The sequence below is a fragment of the Amblyomma maculatum genome, chromosome 11 (genome assembly GCF_055883805.1).
Source record: "Amblyomma maculatum isolate TAMU_Amacu chromosome 11, ASM5588380v1, whole genome shotgun sequence".
In the NCBI taxonomy this organism is placed as follows: Eukaryota; Metazoa; Arthropoda; class Arachnida; order Ixodida; family Ixodidae; genus Amblyomma; species Amblyomma maculatum.
Window position 1 is genome coordinate 126,399,003 of NC_139354.1, and position 27,444 is coordinate 126,426,446.

The 27,444-nt window shown below is 45.9% G+C and overlaps 1 protein-coding gene across 1 annotated transcript in view; it reads right to left on the reverse strand.

The window, feature by feature from the left end:
- LOC146174918 (uncharacterized) overlaps nt 1-27,444 on the reverse strand; it is a 201,051-nt gene that overhangs the window by 63,769 nt on the left and 109,838 nt on the right. The window contains exon 6 of the mRNA XM_084585487.1: nt 16,300-16,408. Coding sequence (XP_084441613.1) covers nt 16,300-16,408 — 109 coding nt within the window. The remainder of the gene's footprint in view (nt 1-16,299; nt 16,409-27,444) is intronic.

The window sequence follows — 27,444 nt, forward strand, 5'->3', positions numbered from 1 at the left end:
CAACACGTACAACACCCAGCGATTTGAATTGTTTTTTGACGAGCGGGGAAAAGGACCTATGAGGTCAACACACACTTACTCATATGGTGTGGTCGGTGGTTCCACCGGATGTAGGCGGCCCGGCGGAGAAGTCGTGGGAAGTTTGAACCGCTGGCACTGCACACAGAAGTTCACGTAACGCTGAGTCGGTGGTTGCATCTTTGGCCAGGTTTTCTTAATGCGGGTAAAGGTCCTGGCTGTTCTGTCGTGGCCAAAGAAAGACAAGAATGCAAGCAGCCAGGAACGGAAGTGAAACTTTATTAACGGACGCCTAGGCTTATATATAGTCCTTCTCTTGTTTTGTCTTTTCATGGCTTGTTAGGCATCACATTCGCCCCTTCTTGGTGAAAACAAATGCCATTTTTTTTTCACTGCTTCTTCCTGTAATCTTCAGTAGTGTATCTGTCGGGGGGGGGGGGGGGGGTTCTTCGCACACGAGTGCTTCGTCGGAGTAATGGTGCTGGTGACTGGTTGCCTGTACAAATACGCTTCTCTACTTCGAAGTTGGACCCGGTCGTGTTGAGCTTCGGATCGCCTCCTCCTGCAACTGCTGGTAGGTTGGGTGGCGGTCTCGGTGACGGCTCATCATCAGACTGGCTCGGCTCTGGTGCAGTTTGAGAGGACAAATCCAGCACACAAAATACTTCACCACTAGCTAGCATCGAGTACAGATCTTCAGGTAGCGGTAGCGGGTAAGGATTCGTCTTGAGTACTTGATTGATTGTTACTTTGTAGTCTCCGCAAATTCGTATTCCACCACAGCGTTTTCGGACCGGTACAATGTGAGTAGCCCACTTGCTCGTTGCTACTTTCTTTAGAATGCCTTGACTTTCCAGCTTTAGAAGTTCCTCGGCGACTGCGTCTTTCGTAGCGGAAGGAATAGATCTGGCTCTGCATGCAATAGGCATGCGGCCTTCTACTAAAGATTTTAACAAAAGATTGGGGTCTATGGCTATTTTGGCTTCAAAGTGGCGGACCATTCCCGGTGTAGCGCGAAAACCTTCCGGTCATTTCTGCAGTAGGGACTTTTGGTCAGCGTTTTCTACAACGCTGCTTGCGGTTTTCCAAACAAGCTGCAACCTGTCAAGCCAATCCCGATCTAGAAGAATAGGCGTCTCTCTGCTTTGGTCCTCTACTATATGAAGTGGAAGCTCAGTTGCGTATCCGTTATGGTCCACGTTCACCATTGCTTTTCATCATCATCATTTATTAACCCTTAAATGTCCCGTTCGGGACATTACATAAGGGGAGGGGTGCTACAGGGCTGTTCAGCCGTCATACATTAACATACATATAAAAGTCATACAGAAATATAGAAACAATATAGAAAATAACAAGATAAAAACAGAAAATAGAAACAGCACCAGGTAAAACAAGGTGAAAAAAGACAAGAGTAACAAGATCAAGTCATGGCAGAGTGCCAAAAATATAAAACAAAATCAGATCCTCTCAGCTTTACAGGCTCTATGTATATGTTTTCAAAGCAGTTATTGTTTGGTTACATTTAATCTGCGAAAAACATTGCTTATAAAGGCTTCGCGGCATCAATGTGGCAGCTGCCCCCGCATCCAGGGTGGGCCCTCCTTCAATCTGCACAGAAACTTTGTGGCCGCGCGTTCCGTCCCCCGTGAATAGCACCACATGGTAGATATGCAAATCGTCAGATTCTTGTCTGTCGCTTCCGCGTAGCTCATGGAACGGATTTTGTTTTCCTTGCCACGTCGATTGCAATTGCCCAGTCTTCGCACATGCATGGCAGTTCGCACTTCGATACCAACACTTGTCGGAATCATGACCTTTTCTGCAGCGATAGAAAGCGTTTTTCCGCGCATTTCCTTTCTTGCTCTATAACGGCCTGGCTTTTGTGGCCAGCGTTCCTCGAACCACATTTACGTCAGGAAAGCGTTCTGCTTGGAAATGTAGCTCCTTAGTTTGTATTGCGTCAAGTTCTTTCTCGAACGCTATTTTGAATGTTTTTTCAAAGGTTAACTCTTGCCTTGCGAATAATATCCTTTGAGTCTCCGGGCCGCGCAATCCTGCCACAAACTGATCCCTCAAGGCATCATTAAGGAACGCTTTATACTCGCAGTTGCGTGCCAGATCTTTAAGTTCCGTCACGAAGTCCTTAATCCACCTTCTTCCTGCGTTCGCTTGTTAAACTTGCAACGCTCGGCGATTATGGAATACTCGGAACTGTAGTGCTTTTCTAGTACCTACTGTATTTCTTAGAAGGTCTTGTCAGCACGACTGTCAGGAAATAAAACTTTCTGGAGCTCCTCATAAACTGTCTGCCTACTACGTTCAACAACATCGTCAATTTCTTTGTCCCCGGTACGTCGTTAAGAGCCACAAAATTTTCAAACCTCTCAAAGTACGACTTGATATCGTCGCTACTTGGGTTTAACTCTGGTATGCTTCCGAATTGTTGCGGAGCCCCTGGCATTGCCATAATGAAATGTTTGCCTTCTGTTCGAGGTCTGGTTGCGCATTTCGATTCCGTCGCTGTGCCGGTGGTTACCTCAAAATTGTGGCATCGAATTCCATCCTCGTCGCCAGTTCTGTCGTGGCTGAAGAAAGACCCGAACGCAAGTAGCCAGGAACGGAAGTGAAACTTCATTAACGGACGCCTCGGCTTATAACAGCCCTTGTCCTCTCTTGTCTTGTCAGATATCACATTGGCAGACCCCAAGTGCCCCGCTGCAAGGTCATCGTGCATAGCGTATAGAACAGAGTAGTAGAGGATAGCCGGAATGACGAGCAGAAAACGCGCACCGCCAGACGAGTACATTGTTTTGGGTAGAGCAAACCATTCCAAATGCAGAAAATGTTCGTAGATGCCTGGTCACGATCATTTTTCATGCAATGCAACAATTAGCCTAACAACGTGTTTTACTTTAGCATAACGAAAGGTAGATGGAATTGGTAACATCTATGACCTTACGACCGTACCTACATCGGCCGGATGCGCTAGTTTCTCGATGGCGACGAGAAACGGCGGAGAAAGGGCGAACGTCGGGAGGGGCGACCATGGAGAGTCAGGCTCCGGTCAGAAGCTTGAGAATCGTTTGGTAGTGGTGCGCAGTGGTAGGAGCCAGAACGGGGAGGAAAGGTCGGGTCACCAACTTCTGGACTCACATGAGGTCGACGTTTGGACCATTGGCGCTCGTAGCATGAAATCTGATTCCAGGTGGCGGCAAAATCGAGACAAGTGGCCGAACATACTAAACCGGCAGCAAACTGGTGGTACACGAGCACGGTCAGGATAATATTCTTCGGAAACAGGATCGAAGCGATGAGTAAATTGCAGCCGCTGTTCATGCTGCGTTGGAGGTGGCGCGCTGTAGTAGAAGCGAGTGAAAGGAACAGGGCCATGGAGTCGTTCCAGAGTTCCTGGACAGCATACGTGTGAGCGGTAGCCCACAAGAAGAGGATCGCTGTGCAGGAGCTGCCTTCAGGAGCAGCAATTACAAGAGATGGCACTGTGGCTCACATTTTGATGGCGGGTGATTTGATCATCTTGTAGGCGCGCTGAACTTTAACTTGAGACAATTCCCTAACACAAGACAAGACTGGTACGTGCGCGAATTTTCAATTGTTTATTCCAAGTACTTCTTTCCTTATATACAAACATACAAAAAAACATGTACGAACACGTGCCAGAAACAAGTTTATAACTGCAATTCATCAACCCGTAACACCTGAAGCACCGAATTATATCACTCTGCCTGTTAACAATTGGATCTCTTTGCTCGTCAGCGCTATCGACGAATCGCTTACGCATTCCGTGGAACCAGCCCGTGCTATTTCATATGCTTCAAAGATTATTCTTTCGCACCGGTCTGTGAAATGTCCGATTACAGCAGTTTCTTCGAATATGGGACGCATCTTTTACAGCTATTAACGTGCTTGGCGAAGTTGCTTGGGTCGTTATTTTTCCCGCAGTTCCTTCGATGCTAACCCAATCTTATGTTTATGCATCTTCCAGTCTGGCCCACGTATCTCTTGCAGCAAGACAGAGGAATGCTGTACACAACACACTTATCATAGTTTATGATCTTCTTTTTGTGGTCGATTCCGCATGTTGTGCTAACTCTCTTTTTCCTACCCCGGAAATTAACTCTTCTGCACATTGATGTTAGTTTTTTTTTTTTTGGGGGGGGGGGCTGGAAAGACAACGGGGGTTTTTCAGGTTTTGCTGCAGTGTTCTTACGTCGGTGCGATACCTTGTGTACGTACGTTACCACGACTGGCCTCACCCTTTTTTTTCCTTGGCTTTCCCAGTATCTCGTCCGGTTACCTCTTTAATCAACTTCTCTGCTATTGCACCAATCAAATGTTCGGGAAAACGACTTGCGGCCAGCCTGTCAACTTGCACTTGTACACTTCTTCCCATTTCGTGATCACATGATTTCTTAACGCACTGTCGGAGGGATTAGTATGCTACACTTATTTCTACAAACTTAGATTGGCATGTGTAATATGTCATTATTGGTTTTTTGCTTTAAGTTCTGTACATCCAGCATGTATGACCCGGGTACAAGTGTATTTCAATGTCGAGGAACCTGATAACAGAGATTTCCGGCATTTCATGCGTAAATTCTAGACCTGCGTTCTAAATTACTGTAATACAGGACCAATATCAAGAGACTTATGATACGGTAGGGCAAACAAAGTAGAATGTCATTTACATACCGGAAACATGCCAGAACCCCAAAGGCCTCTAGCTAGTTTCTCAGCGTACGGTCACCTTTCGCCATGTACAGATTAGAAATCAAAGCCGCTATGCATGAGCCTATGCAGATCCCGTCTCGTTGGCCGTACTTTATGCCATCATGCTCGACAAACAACGAAGTCATGTACACACGCAGTAATTCCGAAAAAACCACATATACTAGTTCTACACTGCTTCTCAAATTTTATAACCCCATATTAGTCTACGCAGTCCTCCACTGCTGTGAGTGCGGCTTTCTGCGGAATGTTATAAAACATGTATTTAACATCGACGGATAGGCATCCTACAGGTTCCTTTTGCTTGAAAATGCAATAATTTTTCTTATCCTGGCACCATGAACAGGCCATTGATGGGGAGCGCGGTTAGGTGTGTCTGAAGATACTTGGCTACATGCCTTTTCCATGTGCCCCGGTCCTTGACGATCATTCGGAACGGCGACCCTTCCTTGCGAGTCTTCACAGTAAATAATGGTCTCCGTTAAAGCTCACTACTTCTTTTCACCTCAATCCTTAGCTTATCAAGACCCATACGTCCACACCTCTTCGCCACCCCCAAGCGTACCTGGTTAAGGTGCTCCTCACAGATGTCCGTTGCCTCGAAATTACTGTTGATGGCTTCCAGAGCTTTCCGGTCGTAGTCATCCTTGTTCATGACCACGAATCTTGCTGTATTGTCTGATAGCAACAGTCAAAGGTTCCTCTGTTTCAAGAAAGACACCGTTTTTCCCTCGGAGCACCCTCTATTCTTCGGTCTTGAGTATTTTTGATACGCTGCAGTCCTTCAGACACACGAGAGTCCTTCTGGTTAGCTGGCGCCCGGTCCACAACTGCGTGCACCACGCTGATCAGCTGCAGAGGCTTCATGTATGGCTACGGTGCGAACTTGGGGCCTTTATCCAGAGTCATGGTCACTATGCCTGGTAGCTGGTAATCTGAAAGGTTGATATGTCCAATCGCATCGTTGCCGTTTCCTTTTCTCTTGCGTGGTAGCTTTCCTAGGGTTATATTCCATCGTTGCTCTCCGATTTGCTCGGCCAAGTTCAGGACGTACCTCGTCATGAGATGGGCCGCGTTCTTTTCCAACGTTGACGCGCAGATAACCTGGATGTGTTGGCGGTAGAATCGCACGTGTCTCCATCTCTCCACATGAAGTATCTTGCAGAGGCGCCTTGCTATTTTTAGCTAGGTGCCATCCTGCCGAGCATAGTCGTCAGCAGCGGTGTAGAGGGTCCTTGTAGACAGGGCATAGGTCAGGGTTCGGGTTCGGGTTCTTTCTTCTGCAATTAGGTTGACGAAAAAGTAAACACGCGGTTACGGCCGCTGGTCGGGGACAATAAAGCCACATGAACTTGAAATTATCGCAAGCAATGGTGTAATGGCGGCTAGTTGGTTTTCCATCATCTTGTAGGGGCACAGTACTCGAGACAATACACTAACACAAAACAAGACTGGTACGTGCGCGAACTTTCAACTGTTTATTACAAGTACTTCTCCCCTTATATACACACATAAAAAGAAAACATGTACAAACAGGTGTCAGAAACAAGTTTAAAAATGCAATTCATCAACCCGTAACACCTAAAGCACTGCTTTCTATCACACTGCCTGTTAACAATTGGATCTCTCTGCTCGTAAGCGCTATCGACGGATCGCTTACGCATTCCGTAAAAGCGGCCCTTGCCATTGCATGGCTTCAAAGATTATTCTTTCGCGCCGGTCTGTGAAATGTCCGATTACAGCAGTTTCTTCAAATATTGGGACGCATAAGTGCGTTGTGTACAGCATTCCTCTGTCTCGCGACAAGAGATACGTCGGCCAGACAGAAAGATGCAAAACATAAGATTTGGTGACCATTGAAGGAACTGCGGCAAAAATAACGACCCAAGCAACCTCGCCAAGCACGTTAATAGCTGTAAAAAAATGCGTCCCAATATTCGAAGAAACTGCTGTAATCGGGCATTTCACAGACCGGCGCGAAAGAATAATGTTTGAAGCATATGAAATGGCACGGGCCCGTGCCACCGAATCTGTAAGCTATGCGTCGATAGCGCTGATGAGAAGAGAGATCCAATTGTTAACAGGCAGCGTGATAGAAAGCGGTGCTTCAGGTGTTACGGGTTGATGAATTGCACTTATAAACTTGTTTCTGACACGTGTTTGTACGTTTCCTTTGAATGTGTGTATATAAGGAGAGAAGTACTTGTAATAAACAGTTGAAAGTTAGCGGACGTACCAGTCTTGTCTTGTGTTAGTGAATTGTTAAAGTTCAGCGCGCCTACATGATGATGGAAAACCAACTAGCCGCCGTTACAGCATTACTGGAGATTTGATCACAGAAAATTTTAGCAATCATGAGCAAATTCGGTGGCTGATGGGAAACCACGCTTGAGACGTGGTAACACTTGACAAAAGGGCGAAATTCAGAATTATGCGACGCAGCTTTAGAGCTGCGAGCGAGCGAAAGGGCTTGATAGCTGCCGTGGCAAAATCCAAGTTATTTTAGTAATAAAAATTTTCAAACATCCAACACGATTCTCTTAAGAATGTGGCCAACTCTGTCTTCTTCAGACACGTGTCTTGTTTAGTCTAATGGTACACGCGATGGTGCAGCAGTAAGAGCGTTCGGTGTTCAAAGCTCATTGTTGGGCGCAAACGGCGCGTTCCGTGAGTCCAGATATTGTGGCTGCGTCGAGGTGGCGATTGACATGCAAAGGTCTGGCGTCACTGGTCGTGGTGGGCTACTTAGCGAATGAAGTACTGGCAGGACCGACGTTGGTATAGACGGTGGTACTGGGGCACCATCTTGGCGATGCACTTGTCAGGTGATAACAGTGTTGAGTGCTCTGTAGAAGTAGGTGGTAGGATAGTTGGAGAAGATACTGGTAGGCTGTCTAAGGAGACGCCAGTTTTGATTAAGAAAGGTCAGACTATGAAAGCTTCCAATCTAACAGACCAGATAGACCTGGCAGAAATATCAAAGCTATCAATAAGAGCAAAGTGGCCGATTTAAGGAAGTATAACATGGAGAAAATTGAGCATGCTGTAAAGAACGGGGGAAGCCTTAAAGCGGTGAAGACGAAATTAGGCATAGGCGAAAATCAGATGTATGCTCTAAGGGGCAAGGCGGGCAACGTCATCACGAATATGGCAAAGATACTCGAAGTAGCTGAGTAGTTCTATACTGATCTCTACAGTAGCCAAAGTAGTCAGTACCGTAATAAAATTGGCGGTAGAAAAAACAGTCAAACGTTCCACCAGTGACGAAGGACGAGGTTAAGAAAGCAATAGAAACTATGAAAAGGGGGAAAGTAGCTGGAGAGAATCCGATAACCATAGATTTGGTGAAGGACGAGGGGGATATCGTGCTCGAAAAATAGGCCATCCTGTATAGGTAGTGCCTGGTGTTATCGACGGCACCAGAATAATGGAAGAATGCAAACATTATTCTCATTCATAATAAAGGGGACTCTAAGGACCTTAAAATTACAGACCATCAGCCTACTGTCTGTTACGTATAAGGTATTTATTAAGGTGATCGCTAATAGAATCAGGACAACCTTAGATTGCAATCAAGCAAAGGATCAAGCAGGTTTTCGGAAACGGTACTCTACTATCGATCATATCCATATCATCAACCAGGGGATAGAAAAATGCTCGGAATATAACCAGCTTTTATACATAGCACTCATTGATTACGAAAAAGCATTTGACTCAGTTGAAACCTCGGCGGTGATGCAGGCATTGCGGAATTACGGGGTAGATGAGCCGTACATGGAATTGCTGGAAGATATACATATATATAGGTGCTGAACAGGAACCAACGTTCTGCATTAAGAAAGAAACAAACGTTCTATAAAGAAAGTGGTAAGTATGGAGACACGATCTCCCGTGCACTATTCAAAGCTTGGTTAAAAAAGTTATCAGAGACTTGGAAAAGGAGCTGTGAGGGATAAGTGTAGATGGAGAATACATCATTAATCTTGATTTGCTGATGGCATTGCGTTGCTAAGTAACTAAAGGGATGAACTGCAAATAATGATCTATGACCTAGACAGGAAAAGTAGAAAGGTAGGCTTGGAAATCAATATGCAGAAGACTAAGGTAATGTTTAAGGTTATCTTACATTATCTTACAGGATGACATAAACGTTATTTCTGACTGGTGTACAACGTGGCTAATGCAAGTAAATACTGACAAAACTAAAGCTCAAACGTTTACTAAAAGGCGGCGCGTTGTCCTTCATACCTATTTCATTGTAAACGATACCATTGAACATGTATCATCCATTAAATACCTAGGAGTGCATTTATCTTCTCACCTTACTTGGGCCCCGCGATACATTAGTGGTGCGGGCGGAGTCTGACTTTGGACTCCATCTTTTTTTACCTTACTTGGAATACTCACATTGAATACATTATCAACAAGGCCGCTAGAACATTAGGCTTTCTAAAACGCACTCTCTATCAAGCTAATGAAAAAACGAAACTCCTAGCCTATACAACACTTGTCAGGTCTCAACTTGAATATGCATCAATCATTCGGCACCCTCATCAAGCTTACTTAGCAAACTCCATTGAATCTCTACAGAGTAAAGCAGCCAGGTTTATTGCCCACGATTATTCCTACCCAACTAGCGTAAACAGTATCAAGCAAAGATTTAATTTATTGCCCCTTGAGACTAGGTGACGAAATGCACGCCTATCTTTCATGCACAAACTATATCATGGTTCATCAGACTTTCGAAAAACGTTCCTTCGCCCTGCCCACCCCCATATCAGCTCGCGTAGACCATCCATTTAAAATCAACCCCGTACATGCGCGCACAAATCTGTTTAAATATTCACCGCTGCTACTTGACATTTCACACTGGAACAGTTTGCCAGCAGATGTCGCGACCATACCTGACCATAGTTCATTCCTCAATGCTTTGGAGGGAATTGAATGTTAAACTGACTTAACTTTCTTAATATATTTTGCAATTCTCATTACTTTTTTCCTTGATGTGTAGTGCTGTGTTATTTCTTATACATTTCTTCCTACTGCTTGGTATTAGGCGCGCGAATACCTCGTTTTTTCAGAGCATGTTAAATTGCTTAGGTCATATAACTACTGTATAAACAAAAAAGGAAAAATAGCGACCTGAATGACTTGTTTTTTTTTCTTTCTTTTCCTCCTCTCTGATCCTTAGGTGCAATTGTTACCTATGTGCCTGTTATAACCAACTTTGTTCATGTGACTCCTCCCCCCCCCCTATCTAATGCCTGAAAGGGCATTTAGGGTATATAAATAAATAAATCATAGAAGTTTTGTTTGCCTGTTTTTGGTGGCCCAAGGTGCTTATAGTGCTTAAAACATTGAAGAAGGTTTAGGATGTTACATGATTTCTCGGGGTTGGATTTTTTAGTTCTGCTCACTTCTTATTCATTCCATCATGTTACTTTGGCCCTTTACACCACGTGTCATCTTGCTTTTAAAGTTATCTGTGTTTTTATCGGTTTTAGTCCACCCTATGGTACACAGGAATTTATTGTTTATTGTGGAAATTTTTTGTTCTTTGTCCCTTTACGTACCACGTGCCGATTTGTTGTTTTTAAAGAGTAAGGTGTTTTTATCGGGTTTAGATCAACCTAGGTTGAACATTGAATTTTATGGTAGATAATATTTCCTTCTGATGCGTAGGGAGCCGATAGGTGGTGTGACGATGTCCCTATATATTGTATGTCGATTTCAATAAAAGAATCAGTTGCCAGTAGCGCGTTGTCCTGTCTCCTTCTTGTGTTTACCTTTTTTTGCGCTTACTTTCCCCGTACGTAAATAAACAGCCTCGGGAAGGGAAAGCAATTCACGTTAGGTGCAAAGAACTGGAATAGGCGAATTTGTCTACATATGACAGGTACTAACCGTAAATCCGGACTATAAAAGGGAAGTAACTAGGAGAATAAAATTAGTATGAAGTGCATCTGGCAAGCACTCGCAGAATATGAGTAGTACTGGTAACACTCAAGAGGATGTATACAACAGTTGCATCCTACCTATACTCACCTATCGGCTGTAATGTAGAGGATAACAAAGAGGGTTCTAATTAGGTTGAGGGAAACACTGATGGCATTGGAACAGAAAAGGGTAGGGATAACATTATGAGATGGAAAACGAGCAGAGTGGGTCAGAGAAGTAACTGACATTCTAGTGGAAATCAAGAAGAAGAAATAGGCATGGGGGGGATAGAATAATCAATGGTCGCTTTGGGTAAAAAACTGCATTCCAAGGGAAGCAATGCGTAGTAGGGGGCAGAAGAAAGTTAGGTGGTTGGATGAGGTTACAGCTAGCGCAGGACTGGGTTAATTGGAGGAATAGGTTAGAGGCCTTCGCTCTGAGTGGGTATAGTCAGGCTGATGATGTTGAAGTAGAGATGAAGAGGTAAATTATGTATATGCCAGGGCTTTTCAGACAATTGCAGTCCCAAGAGCAGTTGAGATGATCGATGCGTACGGGTCTAAGCTTCTTGCCTCTACCATGGAGACGACATTAGGAACGTACGAGGTGGGTTAAGGCGGGGGGGGCTCCTGGAATTTTGCAACTGCTTGCCTTGCTATTCGATGACCTGCTGCAATGACAGTGTTAGTGGAAATTAGACGTCGTTAAACAAACTACAAAAATAATTTGAGATTTATTCAAGAGAAAACAGCTGAAATGGGTTTCACAGTATATACTGTTGGCGTCGGATGTCCGAATTGCAGGAAGTTCTCATGTGAGTACAGCACCAGTGAGATGCTGTGTATTGCGTGGTTTGTCTTTGCTTTGGTACAAATTGATCGCGTCAACATTGCCGATTATTCCTGGCGGGCAAAATAGGCTGCAACATGGAGATGTCAAATTGATAAAATTTGGTCAACATAGGAGTGATCTAGATGCGTCATCAACAGGCTTCTTTTCTTTTCTTTATATCGTTCTTTATTCAATTCCTTTCTACAATGAAAGTGCAGCAGGGGCTGAAGGCACAAGGCTTGATAAAGGCTTCTGCCCCAGGTAGCAATTTCGGCATTAAATACATCATCGAAGCAATGCTAAAATACAATATGTTTAGTTACAGTAAATGTGTACAAACTTGGATTAGCAATGCTCGTTTTTTTTTTAAATTTGCATGGAGGATGATTCATTAATAACAAATTACAGATTTATGTATATTACTCATACACATTCAAATGTAAATATTGGCGCACACGCAAAACAAATAATACACATGTATATGCTGTGAGACAGGATCCCCCGTGGCCCCTTTAAAGTCGGCTTTCCTTCGCGGCTGTGACTAGCTATCGTGAAATGGCGTCAACATTGGTGGTTACCATTGCCTATCGAGAGATGGCACAAGCGTCGCGGTAGCTAAGTAGTAACGGGAGCCTTCCCCCCGCGCACGCCGGAACGCAAACTCTCTTCGGCATCGGGAACTGGACGCGAGCGGACGTCTCATCGCGGCACTCCGCAGTCGCCAGCGAAGTGAAGCCTCGCGGGACTTTTCCCGCTTGCCCGTCTTGCCCCGCCTCGGAGTTTATTCCCTGCCCTAGCGTGGGCGAACATTCGCCGATAGCCTTGCTGGTGAGTCAGACCACCTTCATTCATTAGCGTGTATTATTGCTAGCTGACATTGTTGTTATTGCAGCAATAAATGCCTGTTTGTTGTCAGCACGTGCTGTTCCTTTGTTCCCAAGAGCACGGTCCGCAGGGGTCAGCGTGCGCTCGGTAGCGCACGCGATCATTGGGTGGAGTCGGCGGTTTGGACTGTGAGCCGCTATTATGCGGGGATATACATTTACCTCTTGGTAAAACCCCACATCTGGCGCCCACCGTGGAGCCTGCTCTTACATTGGACAAATATTTGTTCGTGGCAAGGGCCGTTCTTTGTCCGAACATGACAAGTGCTAGGCCTAGAGTGAATTTCGATTGAATTTCGATGGCTAAGCCGTGCGGCATGCTTTCTTGAAAGCGAGGAGAATTTCGCTGCAGAATGTTTGAACTTTTCGACATGCTCAGCGCATTTTGTTGTGCCCTTTGGAGAAGTTTCTTCAGTTTGAAAACTACGTGGTCCATATCGAGAGAGCACTATGCCTAGCGCCCACATAGTCGCCAAGCCTGTAGTGAGTGAGGAGGGAACCCGCGATGGTGATCCGCGTTTTCTGTACATATTTTCATATCTAGTCTCTTTCGCGACTCCGGGAGTCGCGGGCTCTTGGAACCGAGTGGCCTGGATCCACGGGGGCCACGATGATTTTGCTTGTATTGCAGCTAAGCACCGGGCGTTCCGACACCGTCCGTGAAAGTGGGCGCCGATCGCAAGTCCACTTTGTGCGATGAGCGGAGTAGGACCAACCCATTGTGCTGATGTCTCCTCGCGGCTGTTTGCGCGTAACCCTTTTCCGGGTTCTTTTCGCTTTTTGTTTGAAGGCTGTCTTTGGCATAGTGGTTGTTAGGCCTACGACTCTCGTAGCTGCCTGCACTGCTCCAGAAAAGACAGCCGCCGGGCCCGTGGTGTTGTAGAGCGCGAGCACATTGCTGACCGCTTGCTTCTCGTTCAACTCAAGACGGCTTTGTTCACTTGAACTTTGCGTTTTACAGCTACATGACGCGTTTTGCTAGCGAGTTTTGCACGGAGCTACGAGGCCCGTGCGGATGTCAGTGCTCCCTCCCGTGACTTTCGTTAAAGGCATATGGGGAGCGTTCTATCAGTTATTCTGCTTCCCCGGAATTATCCCGGCTTACTGGCCTCTGCACATCGTCTCGCTGCTGCCTTCCGCGAGAGAGCTGCCTGTATCCTGTTCAGTCCATCCACCCGGAGAAGTCATGGCTAGACCAGTCAGAAGTCACATCTGCCTGCTGCTATCCTGTCCTGCAGCTTTCAGCCGGACTCCCGGGCCCTGTGGACAAGTGGTCAACTTCCTGCAATCCCTAGTGTTGCACTGTAAGCGCACCTGGCTCGGTACTCTCTCTGACGCAGTCTCCATCTGCCTTCCAGACAGCGACGCCACCTCAATGGACTCCGGCCACAGTTTTCGACCGGGCCCCGCTGCGTACCGAGCTGCCGCCACTGTAGCCCACGTGACATGCCAGCCATCCTGCGACCTTCACGCTATCGTAAGCGCACTGCGGAAGTCTGCGAGGACGTTGTCGGTGCTACCTGTGCTGGAAGCTCCTGCCTCAAGTGCAAGTTCATGAAGACATCTCAATAGCATGTACTCACAGACGCGTGGGTCAATTTAAAGTTGGGGCGATGGGGAGAACTATCGTCCCCTTAAAGTCGGCTTTCCCTCGCGGTAGTGGCTCTAGCTCTAGCTAGTGTTAGGAAACCAGACACGATCTCCCCAGTACTATTCACAGCTTGCTTATAGGAAGTATTCAGAGACTTGAAATGGGAGCAGTTATGGATAAGGATAGATGGAGAATACCTCAGTAATCTGCGATTTGCTGATGACTTTGCCGCGCTAAGTGACTCAGGAGAGGAATTGCAAAAGAATGATTGGTGACCTACACAGGAAGAGTTGAAAGGTAGGCTTGAAAATCAGTATGCAGAAAACTAAGGTAATGTTCAACAGCCTCGGGAAGGAACAGCAGTTTACGTTAGGTAGCGAAGCACTGGAAGTAGTAGGCGAATATGTCTACTTAGGACAGGTAGTAACCACAGATCATGACCATGTAAAGGGAATAACATGAAGATTAAGATTGCGATGGAGCGCATTTGGCAAGCACTCGCAGATTATGACTAGCAGCTTACCGGTATCGCTCAAGAGGAAAGTATACAACAGTTGCATCTTACCTGTACTCAACTATGGGGCGGAAACGTGGAGGCTAACCAAGAGGGTTCTACATAAGTTGAAGACAACGCAGAGTGATATGGAATGAAAAATAGCAGAGGTAACCTTAAAATATAAAAAGCATGCAGAGTGGGTTAGAGAAATAACTCAGTTTTTTGACATTCTATTGGAAATCAAGAAGAAATGCGCATGGCAGGACATATAGCGCGAAGAGAGGACAACCGATGGTCGCCTAGGGTAGCAGACGGGATTCCAATGGAAGGAAAGCGTAGCAGGGGGCGGCAGGAAGTTAGGTTGATGGATGAGGTTAAGAAGGTCGCAGTGGTCAAGTGGATGCAGCTAGCACAGAACCGGGTAATTGGAGAAATATGGGCGACGCCTTCACCCTGCAGTGGGTATAGTCAGGCTGATGATGATGAACAGTGTTGAGGTGCTCCTGGGTATAGCAGCTCATTGAGTCAGTCCCTGAATCACTGGGAGATATGCTCAAAGCCAAAAAGGAATAAGTTGCAGTGTCTTAGAACATGATACTACCACAGGCGTAGTTGGCATTCTTTTTCCGAATCGAAGCGTGCATGACTTCCGGAAGCCATGCCCTCCACGTTTCCTCACTGTGCCGCGTCACAACGCCCGTTTATGTAAGCTCGGCGTTGCTGTACGTCAGCCTTGCCATCGTCCATATCGTCTTCTCGTCTCCATCAAACACCTCGTTTCACATGGTTTAATGCTTTTATACATTATCCCTGAATTGATAAACCTGCTCCTTATCCATTCTCCGGCTTCCTTTCCCCCTCAACTGCCTTTACTGCTTTACCTTTACGTATGACACGCATTCTATACGTTCCTATTTTAGCGAGCAATATCCATTGTTTCATAATATTTCACTCAAGCAGGTGTGTTTAAAAATCAAATTAAAAGACAGCACCACTCTCTTCATGTAGTGTCGCTTGCCTTGTGTAGTGGCTTGGCGTCACATAGGAAATGAAAAAAAAAAATGACTGCTTTTCTTTGTTGCTTTCTCAAGCGGGATTGATAGTCCCTCCCACTACAAGATGACAGAGCCGTTCAGATATCGTTGCGAAACACGTTCACATATTTAGGCAGTGCGGCTGCTGGAAATAAAGCTGAAGAATGGTTCAACTGCCCTCTGCAACAGGGCATTTTTGCACAGTTAGAGGATCGCGCGCTCCGCCGCCTGCAAAAGGCGAACGTTGACAGATACCCCAGCCGCTGTGCGGCAGCTATGGAAGCGTAAGAAGCTCTGCCTTACAGTAATTGAGAAGTTGCAGGCGAATGTTTGGGTAGTAAATAATCTACCTGCCCTCAACTACGACGCCGCAAGTGCTCGCGCTGAAATACGACGGCAATGTTAGTTTGAAAACAATTGGGAATCCGATTGGAATATTATTTAGGGTTGCTTGCTCACGCATTCCTAAAGAAATGATATAAGCGCAATGTTTAAAACCTAACTAAAATGTTTAACAAGCCTGAAGCCAGCACGCGGTAACAGCCGGCTGAAGGACATCCCGGCTGAAGATAAGCTTAAACCAAAGGTTTGTTAACAAGCCTTTAAATACTTTTCAAAGACTTAGTTAAAGCGCACTATAAAAACTAATAACAAAAGAGTGAAAAAGCTTGATTTTACGTGTGACCATCATTAAAGTGTGGCGAGAAACGAAGAAAAAATAATTATTGAATAAATAATAGGCTCTTCAGGTGTACTTACAGGTGAAGAAGTTCATGGGCAGCTGTTGTTGCGGTTTTTTCAATATTGAGGTCATCGACTATTATGGCTCCACGATAGTTAGTACACGCTGCACCAACATAAGACGAACCTTTCAAGAAAGCGTATCACAGATATCAGATATCACCATTGCAGAAAACTAGTTAACAGGGAACTAGATATTGCCTTAAACCACAAAATTTTGCATAAGTTCTTTTTCGACGGCCGCCCTCATGCGGCCTTATCGCTCTGATTCTGGCACGCGGATCAGTTCTAAATTCTTTGTTTCTTCATGCGCATTGTCGCGAGATGAAGCTTTATCAGAATATTTGTCGCGCAAGAACCGCCTATGTGTGTCTTGAAGATTCCGGCCACTCGCGTATGTTTCGGCAATGTTCTTGGTTGTGCTAATCACCGTTTGCGGCTTTTTCGATGTTTCTTGGCCGCCTTTAAATTGAACGTTGATATGCCCGATGGGCAATTCCTTGCTCGATGACCAGTGAGCATGTTAGTTGCTGCCGTGATCGAAACGCTCAGTTATTTTGCGGTCGCAGGGCAGCCCAATAAAGAGTTCGCTCCCGCGTTACACCTCCCTGTCTGTCTATTTGTCGCCTACGGCATTTTCACCACCAAGTGACATCTGGTGGAGGTGCAGGCCCGGTCAATGTGTCCAAGTTCCTGAGAATGAAGCCAGCCGAACAGACCCAGCTAGGGTTACGTGAGACCCCTGCTTCCGAGGACGGCAAGATGAGGATGCGCAAGACTGGCTTGACCTGTCCGAACACGAGGCAACGTTCAATGCCTGCAAGGACAAAGCCAAGCTCAGACACATCTAGTTTGCTCTCTAGAATCTGCCCAAATGTAGTTTGAGAGTCGTGAGTCGTATTTGAACGGTTAGGAGGCAATACTATCTGAAATTGTGAAGGCTTTCACAAGTGCAATGAGAAAAGAAAGAGCCAAGTCGTTCCTCTAATCAAGTATTCAGCTCCCTAATGAGTCGGTCTCAGCTTATGTCGAAGAGATGATGCGTCTATTCCACCGTTCCGATCCCAACATGAAAGAGGACACTAAAGTGAACTTGCTCTTGCCTGGTGTGAACGAATTTCCGGGGTGGTGCAGTGGTAAGACGCCCGACTACTGTGCCGGAGTTCCCGGGTTCGAACCCGACCGCGGCGGCTGCGTTTCGATGGAGGCGAAACGAAGTGGCGTCCGTGCGCTGTGCGATGTCAGCGCACGTTAAAGATCCCCAGGTGGTCGAAATTACTCCGTAGCCCTGCACTACGGCTCCTCTTTCTCTCTTTCCACTTTCATTCCCACCTTCCTCCCTTCCCTTACGGCGCGGTTCGGGTGTCCACAGAGCAAGTGTGACAGATACTGCGCCTTTCCCTTCCTGTGAACCAATTTAACTTAACTTACTGGCCTTGCCGGAAATATACCAACAGTGGCCGAGTCCGAAAAAGAAGCGCCGTTCATAGAGAGTACAATAGAACTCACTTGCGCCAATACAGTCGACAGCCTAAAGCGGTGTATGCAAGCCATTACAACGGATAACCTACAAGCCGAGACAGCCTGCGAGACCTTCATGAGGTCGTTCAGGAACACCTGAGTGGACTGCTGTCATCATTTCAACAGCCCCAGGTGGCCATGATCGCGGAAGTCGCCCGTGAAATCGAGCAAGCTCTGGGTGCTCCTCAGGCGACCGCTCCGACGCAACAGCCAAGAGGGATAAGCTACGATGCAGCGTTAAGCCGTCCTGCTCTGTCGCAATACCCTCCAGGCCCCCCTCGATGCGGGCAAGCGCCACACGAACGCAACCCCTTGGTCCCGGCCGCCAAGTCTACGAACGACACCCTAGGCTCAGGAAGTGCGACGCCTGGAGGACTGGGAACAACAGGCAAATAGGCTTCCACTGCGGTGAGGCCAGCCACATATTACCCCACCGCCAGTACCTATGAATTGGCCTCCGCGGATTTGCAGTGGACGTCCCATGACTCCGCCCCGGGGAACAACCGCAAGAAATCTAGAACTGTCTGCGCAGTGGTGAGTTTGCGCCATCAAGCCGTCGATGCACTAGAGTCCGCTTTGGGTTGCCAGGTCACAGCTACGGTGACAGTGCGCTTTGAACATCCCCAAGCCTTTTAAGAGAAACTAATGGCAGCAACCTTTGGAGGTGAGGTTGCTTTATATCGAACTAACAAAGATCCTCCGGCGCCGACGGCAGGTAGCGACGTCGCCGCTATTAGGCCGATGTTCGTGTCAAGATGCCCTTGATGCGCCCAGATTTCAAAGTGACACAACTGCTATGCACAACGGAAGCATCTACGACAACGCGATCAGACTCTATGCGGACACCGCCGCGCAGGCAAGTGACAACGGTGTGTTCCGGCTGCGACCTCAGTACATGTGGGATCCTTGACCGTACGCCAAGGCTCATCCGTAATGCGAGGACACGAACAATTGACTTCAATGTGGATATTGACGGTCGCACGATTACTACCTTAGTGGATGTCGGAGCTGACTATCCTATCAAACGTGAACCGTTAGCCGCCAAGCTTAAGAATGTGACGACCACTTGGGATGGCCCGCTCATTGGCACTGCTGGTGGTAACCGTACTACGCCATCGGTGCGATGTAACGCTAGTATTAAAGAAATCGGCGTACCTGCCCTACCAACTTCGTCGTCCTACAGCAATGCTCCCGCGAAGTGAACTTGGTCCTGGATTTTCTGCTTAAGCAACGAGCAATCACCGACCACCGATCTAAGCTTATCAAGCTCTCGAAGGACAAAGCCCTATTTGCAGATAAATGAAGGGGAAATGAGGGTACTCGTTATATTACATGAAGGAAAGAAGCCGACAGTCGGCGAGGCCAAGGAAAGCATTGGGGATTGTACTTTGTCTTTTTTTTAATTCATAATCACGTAAATTAGTAATGTAATGTGTTTAGGGGAAAGATAAATAACTACAAAGTAGAAAGAAAAAACAACGTGCCGATGGTGGGAACCGAACCCACGACCTCCGAATAACGCGTCCGGTGCTCTTCCAACTGAACTATATCGGCCACTGTCCCCCCTGCTACTTTCTTGGGTATTAATGTTGTCTGTATACGAACCTTGAGAGTGTTCACCAGCGCCACCCCGAACTATATCGGTGGACGTGGAACGTCCTGTGTTACCGCCAGCGTCACGTAGAACGTGATCACTATTGAGGGCGAAAGCTGTGCTAGAACCCTCTTATGCTACCTATGGCTTCAAGACTGCCAGAACCGAGACCCCCGTAAGCTACAAGCAGATAAATGAAGGGGAAATGAGTGTACTCGTTATAGTACGTGAAGGAAAGAAGCCGACAGTCGGCGAGGCCAAGGAAAGCATTGGGGATTGTACTTTGTCTTTTTTTTAATTTTTACTTCATAATCACGTAAATTAGTAATGTAATGTGTTTAGGGGAAAGATAAATAACTACAAAGTAGAAAGAAAAACAACGTGCCGATGGTGGGAGCCGAACCCACGACCTCCGAATAACGCGTCCGGTGCTCACCCAACTGAACTACATCGGCCGCTGTCCCCCCTGCTATTTTCTTGGGTATTAATGTTGTCTGTTTACGAACCTTGAGAGTGTTCAGCAGCGCCATCCTCAACTATATCGGTGGACGTGGAACGCCCTGTGTTACCGTCAGCGTCACGTAGAACGTGATCCCTAGTCAGGGCTAAAGCTGTGCGAGAACCCTCTTACGCCACCTATGGCTTCAAGACTGCCATAACCGAGACCCCCGTAAGCTACAAGCAGATAAATGAAGGGGAAATGAGGGTACTCGTTATAGTACATGAAGGAAAGAAGCCGACAGTCGGCGAGGCCAAGGAAAGCGTTGGGGATGTACTTTGTCTTTTTTTTTTAATTTTTAATTCATAATCACGTAAATTAGTAATTTAATGTGTTTAGGGGAAAGATAAATAACTACAAAGTAGAAAGAAAATTAACGTGCCGATGGTGGGAACCAAACCCACGACCTCCGAATAACGCGTCTGGTGCTCTGCCAACTGAACTACATCGGCCGCTGTCCCCCCTGCTACTTTCTTGGGTATTAATGTTGTCTGTATACGAACCTTGAGAGTGTTCACCAGCGCCACCCTCAACTATATCGGTGGACGTGGAACGTCCTGTGTTACCGCCAGCGTCACGTAGAACACTCTGGTGAACACTCTCAAGGTTCTTATACGGACAACATTAATACCCAAGAAAGTAGCAGGGGGGACAGCGGCCTATGTAGTTCAGTTGGAAGAGCACCGGACGCGTTATTCGCAGGTCGTGGGTTTGGTTCCCACCATCGGCACGTTGTTTTTCTTTCTACTTTGTAGTTATTTATCTTTCCCCTAAACACATTACATTACTAATTTACGTGATTATGAAGTAAAAATTAAAAAAAAGACAAAGTACAATCCCCAATGCTTTCCTTGGCCTCGCCGACTGTCGGCTTCTTTCCTTCATGTACTATAACGAGTACCCTCATTTCCCCTTCATTTATCTGCTTGTAGCTTACGGGGGTCTCGGTTATGGCAGTCTTGAAGCCATAGGTAGCGTAAGAGGGTTCTAGCACAGCTTTCACCCTCACTAGTGATCACGTTCTACGTGACGCTGGCGGTAACACAGGACGTTCCACGTCCACCGATATAGTTGAGGGTGGCGCTGGTGAACACTCTCATGGTTCGTATACAGACAACATTAATACCCAAAAAAGTAGCAGGGGTGACAGCGGCCGATGTAGTTCAGTTGGAAGAGCACTGGACGCGTTATTCGGAGGTCGTGGGTTCGGTTCCCACCATCGGCACGTTGTTTTTCTTTCTACTTTGTAGTTATTTATCTTTCCCCTAAACACATTACATTACTAATTTACGTGATTATGAAGTAAAAATTAAAAAATACAAAGTACAATCCCCAATGCATTCCTTGGCCTCGCCGACTGTCGGCTTCTTTCCTTCAAAGCCCTACCTGCTAATACAACTCCGACGCATCACGTCGCTCTCTACGTTCTCGACGGAGAATTGTCCTACCGGTCCGATCAAGCGTCGCCGTCTATGTGCGTACAGGAGAAACCGACATCGCCGAAGGGAACACCCAGTTAGTTGATAGAAGACTGGCATTGCAAGATGCATCGCTCATTTTCAGACGGGACAAGCTCAAGTGACGTTAACCAACTTCACTGAAGAATACCGGCATCTCAATACGGGAAAACATTCGCCTTCGTTGGCTAGTTAATAGAAATCAGAGGCATCTTCGCCCTCCTAAACGAGCTACTAATGACCAAACTGACCAAGTCTAGCGTCCAGCGTTCGATATCATCATTGCGCTACCCGGAGGAGGCAAACAAAGATTTGCACTCTTCATGAAAGCTACTGTGAGTGCACTTAGTTAGCGTCGAAGGTTTGCAAAGCGCCGCATTATCACATACGAATATGTCTGGCCTTTCCTTCAAAGCTCCTATTGTGTATGGCAACGAGAACGCCAATCCATCCAGGAGCAAATCGAGCAAGTGCTTTTTGATGACGTCATCAGGCCATTTAACATCCCATTCGCAGTGTCCATCATTCTGCGGAAGAAGAAAGACGGAGCACTGCGTTTCTGGTGTTGATTGACGCCTCTTGAACTGCATAATAAAGAGGATGTCTACCCGCTTCCCAGCATCGACCATCCGCTGGATCGGCTCTGCAACGCTAAGTACTTTTCCGTCGGTGGATCTGAAGAGCGGGTATTGGCAAATTGAGGTCAATGAAAGAGAGCGCGAGAAAACCACTTTAGTCAGGCAAGGCGGGCTTTTCGAGTTCAAGGTAATGCTATTCGGCCTCTTCTCTGCACCAGCGACGTTACAGCGAGTAATAGATACTGTTTTCACCGGCTTGAGGTGGAACATTTGTCTAGATTACTTAAAGAAGACATGTCTTCGAAAGCTTTCAACAACAGCTCAAATGCCTTCGGACAGTGCTGGAAGAAATTACATCATCAGGTCTAACACTCAAGCCGGAGAAATGCCATGTTTCCTGCGAGAGGCTGCTGTTTCTGGGCTATACTGTGAGCAAGAAAGGCGTTCCCGCAGACTCGCATAAAACAACGTGCGGCGATTTGGGAATACGTTGTCGTACATCGCCGAGCAGTTGACTCAGCTTACAAAGGCTGACGTCCCTTTTAAATTGGAAGCGCTGCAAGCAGAAGCCAATGGATGAATGGATGGAAGGAATATAGCGGTGTCCCCTTTGAAACGGGGTGGCCGTAGTAGCTCTCATGCTTGTTTTTTTCCTATGTCTTGAATATTCTTTAGATCAGTTAACTGTACCATTATTCTATTTATAAAATACCAACTCCTACCTTACTAACACTGTCACTGTTTTGCTTTTAAGCAACCACTCTTCCAATCGCTTTTTACTAGCTACTACCGCACATTCATTCACCCAACCATAGGCATTTCTGAAACAGAGCATCAGGAAGAGCGATTGCTCCACAGTCGACATACGGACGGATGCCATCACATTTGAGTATATGATGTTCAATTGGTTCTATAAATTTACCACACACTGCACCATGTGTCATCTTCGAAAATTTTGTTTTGTAGCTGCATGCTCTAAGGCACCCTGATAAAGCTTCAAATAGTGGGGCACTGCCTTTTGAGTTATCAAAGAAAACGTCCTTCCTGATCTGCCTTTTAAGTTTTGGCATAATTCTACACTGTTTCTTTTTTCATACAATATATCGAATTTTTACCTCCTGCGTTTTTCATCTGATATTTCAAGATCTTTTTTTCTCCGTCCTTGTGACCAGCATACTTAGTGGTCAGTCTATTTGTTGGTTTGCTCCATTGTGAGTCAACGCTTTTAAGTGTAGGTATTAAATACTTTAGCTTCCACCTCTTATTTTCGAGTTCCCCCAATCCCCCGCCGTTCCTCATATAATATTTTACTCTGAGCTTCCCATGCTTCAGAACTTGTCCAGCCCATATCATATTGTACATCTCATTTGTCGTTTTGCCGAGGGCACCGAGTAATTTCCTTTAGAAATTCTGCTATCTCTTGTCCGATACCTACTTCTTTTATTAATTTCCACAGGAGTTCCCTGTTTAGTACTCCCGGCTTATGTCCAGAAAGGCTAGATACAAAGGTCCGTTTTCTGCTCGAGATATTTCGATGCAATGGGTAAGCACGAAAAGGTTTTCATCTAAGCGCCTATTATTTCTAAACCCGTTCTGAAGTTCTCCGAGTATCTTCTTGCTTTCTGCCCATGGTTAAATTTTTAATTTCAACGCCTACATAGTGAACCTATATATAACAGATGTTATCGTATTCGGCCTGTAGGATTTTGTGTGCTTCCTATATTCTTTCCCTTTATATATCAAATTCATTTACTCTGCCATTGGCTGTCAGGAATTTGATTTCTTGTTATGACTGGTTCCAAACATTTACCAACGTTTATTACTTCTTGGTCCAAATTCGTTAATCTACTTGACAGATATTTCATCAATTGCTGTAGATGTGCTTTTAGGAATATATGTAGCCTCCTTTTTATAATTCAAATTGGTCAGTTCTAAGCTGCTTTGTATCCGGGCATCTTGCGTTTATCTGATTTGCAGAAACTACCCCATAATCACTCCTAAATGATTCTGCTATGACAGATGTACTTCACAGCGTTATTCGTAATAAACAATTTCTATCGTTATCTTGAATCTGCTCATGCTTGCTTTTATTCTTGTTACCTATCTTATATGATTCCAGATTTTCTTTGTCCCCTTTGTGGCTTCTTGTATTTCCGTCATCCAGTGACCGGAGGACTGCTTTATTTTAATTTTGACGAGAGCCTGTAGACTCTTTTTTTATGTTGATTCGATTCTCATTTTTGGTATATTTTCTGCTGAGATACCTGTGCTTTTATTATCTATCGGTTTGCTCTTGAAGCTGAACTTATTGTTCAATCGCTTCTCTGATTTCCTTATTCGACCAGCTCCGAGTCCTTCTCTTTCCATTCCAGCAGTTTGCTACTTTAGCCTCCTTAAGTTTACTCTTTATGAGTAACTGTATTTCATAATAACACCAATCTTTCATCAGGCAATTATCTATTGCTTCCTCTTTGTCCACTGCTCTTTGCGCTATTTGGTCTTTGTTTCTTTTTCGTTTACTTTTTGTCTAAGTTCCAATTGATTTTTCATTATGATCCCCTCCCAGGCTGCCCTCCACTTCGTGTATTTCCATCTTTGCGAGCTTCAGAATACATTGCTGGTGCCATAGGCAGTAGTCAATGGACTTGTGCCTGTTCCCAAATTCCCACGTGATTAGTCCCTCCAATTTTGTTCCCCTATTTACAATAACTAGATTGTGTCACTCACAAAAATCTACCATTAACTTGCCCCGCTGGGGTGGTGCAGTGGTAAGAAGCCCGACTACTGTCCGGAATACCCGGGTTCGAACCCGACCTCGGAGGTTGCTTTTCGATGGAGGCGAAACGAAGTGGCCTCCGTGGGCTGTGGGATGTCAGCGCACGTTAAAGATTCCCAGGTGGTCGAAATTACTCCGTAGACCTCCACTACGGCTCCCGTTTCTCTCTTTCCACTTTAACTCCCACTTTCCTCTCTTCCCTTATGGCGCTGCTAAGGTGTCCACAAACACAAGTGTGACATAAAATGCGCCTTTCCCTTCCTTTGAACCAAATATTATTATTATTATTCCTGTTACAATCCGTGTATCCATCCAGATCGTCGATTTGGCCTTTCATTTCCTCCAATAGAAAAACATTGGCCCCGTCTCAAAATCGTTTACATGACCCGGCGCCTTTCGTTTAGAAGAATGAAAAGAAAATGCACGAGCCTGCTACTGGCTCTGTAGCTGAGCCGTACCTCCGCTGCCTCATGCGGACAGAAGAGTAAATAGGGAAGAAACGCAAAAGCAGAGGGAGAGAAAGCGCCCCGTGAGATATTTAATGAGATCCTTCTTTTCCTGTTTGCATTGGCCTTCTGTCTCTAAATAAACTACCCCTAGCCATGGGTAGTTTATTGCTGGAAGACGTATCAACAACCTTAGATATGCGGATGATACCACTTTAATGGCAGAAAGTGAAGTGGAACTCAAGAGTCTTCTGATGCGCGTACAAGAAGAGAGTGAGAAGTTTGGGCTTGAACTGAACATTAAAAAGACAAAGATCATGGCGTCTTGCCCTGTCAAGTCCTGGATCATCAATGGACAAGAAGTGGAAGCTGTGACAGATTTTTTGTTCTTGGGCTCCAAGATTACCTCGGAAGGAGACTGCAGCCATGAAATTAGGAGACGCCTGCTTCTGGGAAAGAGAGCAATGGTTAGTCTTGACCGCCTAGTAAAGAGCAGAGACATTAGTCTGCCAACCAAGATCCGTATAACTCGTGCTATGGTCTTTCCAGTTTTGATGTATGAATGCGAGAGTTCGACTGTGAAAAAGGCTGACCGCCGAAGAATTGACGCGTTTGAGTTGTGGTGCTGGCGAAGACTCTTTAGAGTTCCTTGGACTGCCAGAAGATCAAATCAGTCGATATTGTCAACCATAAACCCTGACTGCTCATTGGAGAGTCAAATTCTAAAGTTAAAGCTCAGCTACTTTGGTCATCTGCTGAGAAGAGAGGAGTCGCTGGAGAAAGATTTGATGTTGGGAGAAGTTGAGGTTCGCCGGAGAAGGGGTAGGCAGCGAACGCGATGATTAGATGGCATCCTCGAGGCATTGCAGATGAAGTTATGTGATGTTAGGAAGATAGTAAGAGACCGGCAAGCGTGGCGTGACATGGTCCATAGGGTCACGAAAAGTCGAACACGACTGAACGACTGAACTGAACTGAGCCATGTCATTATGGCGGCAATTGTTCTTGATTCCCACACAGGTTCTTTGCACGATGTTGTTTTTTGCCAATTTGTTTTTTTTTTGTTTGTGTGTATCAACATACCCACCCTCCCGCTTTTTTGTTTTAGTACTGTTGCACAATTGCCAAACGTACCTTTCATTAAAAGGTGGATCTTCTAGATCCCTGAGATCTGTTTAGCATAGACCGTACGCACCTATTTCGTCGTCCTTCCACTGCTGTTCTATTGCTAGCTATTTCGCTCACTTTCTACCCTTTGCATGTATATATAGGTGACGCGTTAAATCTCTTTTTTTGTACTGTTCTTTTTGGACCTCTTCTTTGCTATTTTGTTGTGCGTAGTCTCCATTATTACGCTTTCTTCTGCTTCGCATCGAACTACCCCTGCGCCCGGAGCCCTCGCGGAGCTCCTAAGAAAGCTTCAACCCCGCCCACTAGCCGCCAGTCGATCACGGCTCCCACCTTTCTTTAAAAGGGTTGCTATTTATTTGAAACGGTTTGTCAAAACCTGCTGTATGCACATCCCCATTTTACTTCAACTACTTCGAAACGTTTCTCCAGGCTTAATTCGTGTATGTAATGATTAACTGTCACGATGTCGTTTTCAACCCTTCCGTTCGTTCCCAGCACCTCCGTTACTGAGCACACAACGATCTGCGCTTGCTGTACTATCACCCTGATATCGTCAACTCCATGAGCTAACCTTTCCACCAGTCCTGCAGCGTCATCAATGAAGACATTGTTCAGCCCCGCTTCTACTATTACCATATTGCTCCCCGCGTAATATTTTGACTGCCTATTCTTGGTCTCTTTCAGCACAGCTCCATTGTTCTCCCTGGGAAGGCTCAGACTGATACTCGGATATCACCCTTTACACGTTTCATGATAGATCGACTGCACCTGCTTATGTTGATATCCCCGGTGATATGCATATGGGAATTCTCTCTCTCCCTTGTGCGGAATCCTTCTTGGGGTTGTGTGCGTGCTTCTCTGGGAATTTCTTTTTTCGCTACTTCTTCCTTTGAAAGTGAAAGTGTAAGTATATTGGATTGAACATATTTACAAAATGCATAAAAATACAGTCGAGGGTCCCATAGTCATAAAACTGCACCGGGACCCTTCCCGACTTCTTAGCAGCTACTTCTCAACAGCTCTGCCGGTCTGTCCGGCATGACCTACTTTGCCTTCGCTGTCATGCCAGTGCCATGCACAACCATCTGGACCGCACTGGAATGTCTGTCATTGTTGTTTTTGAGGACAGTGCCGGCCATGTTTTCTTCCATTGGAGGAACT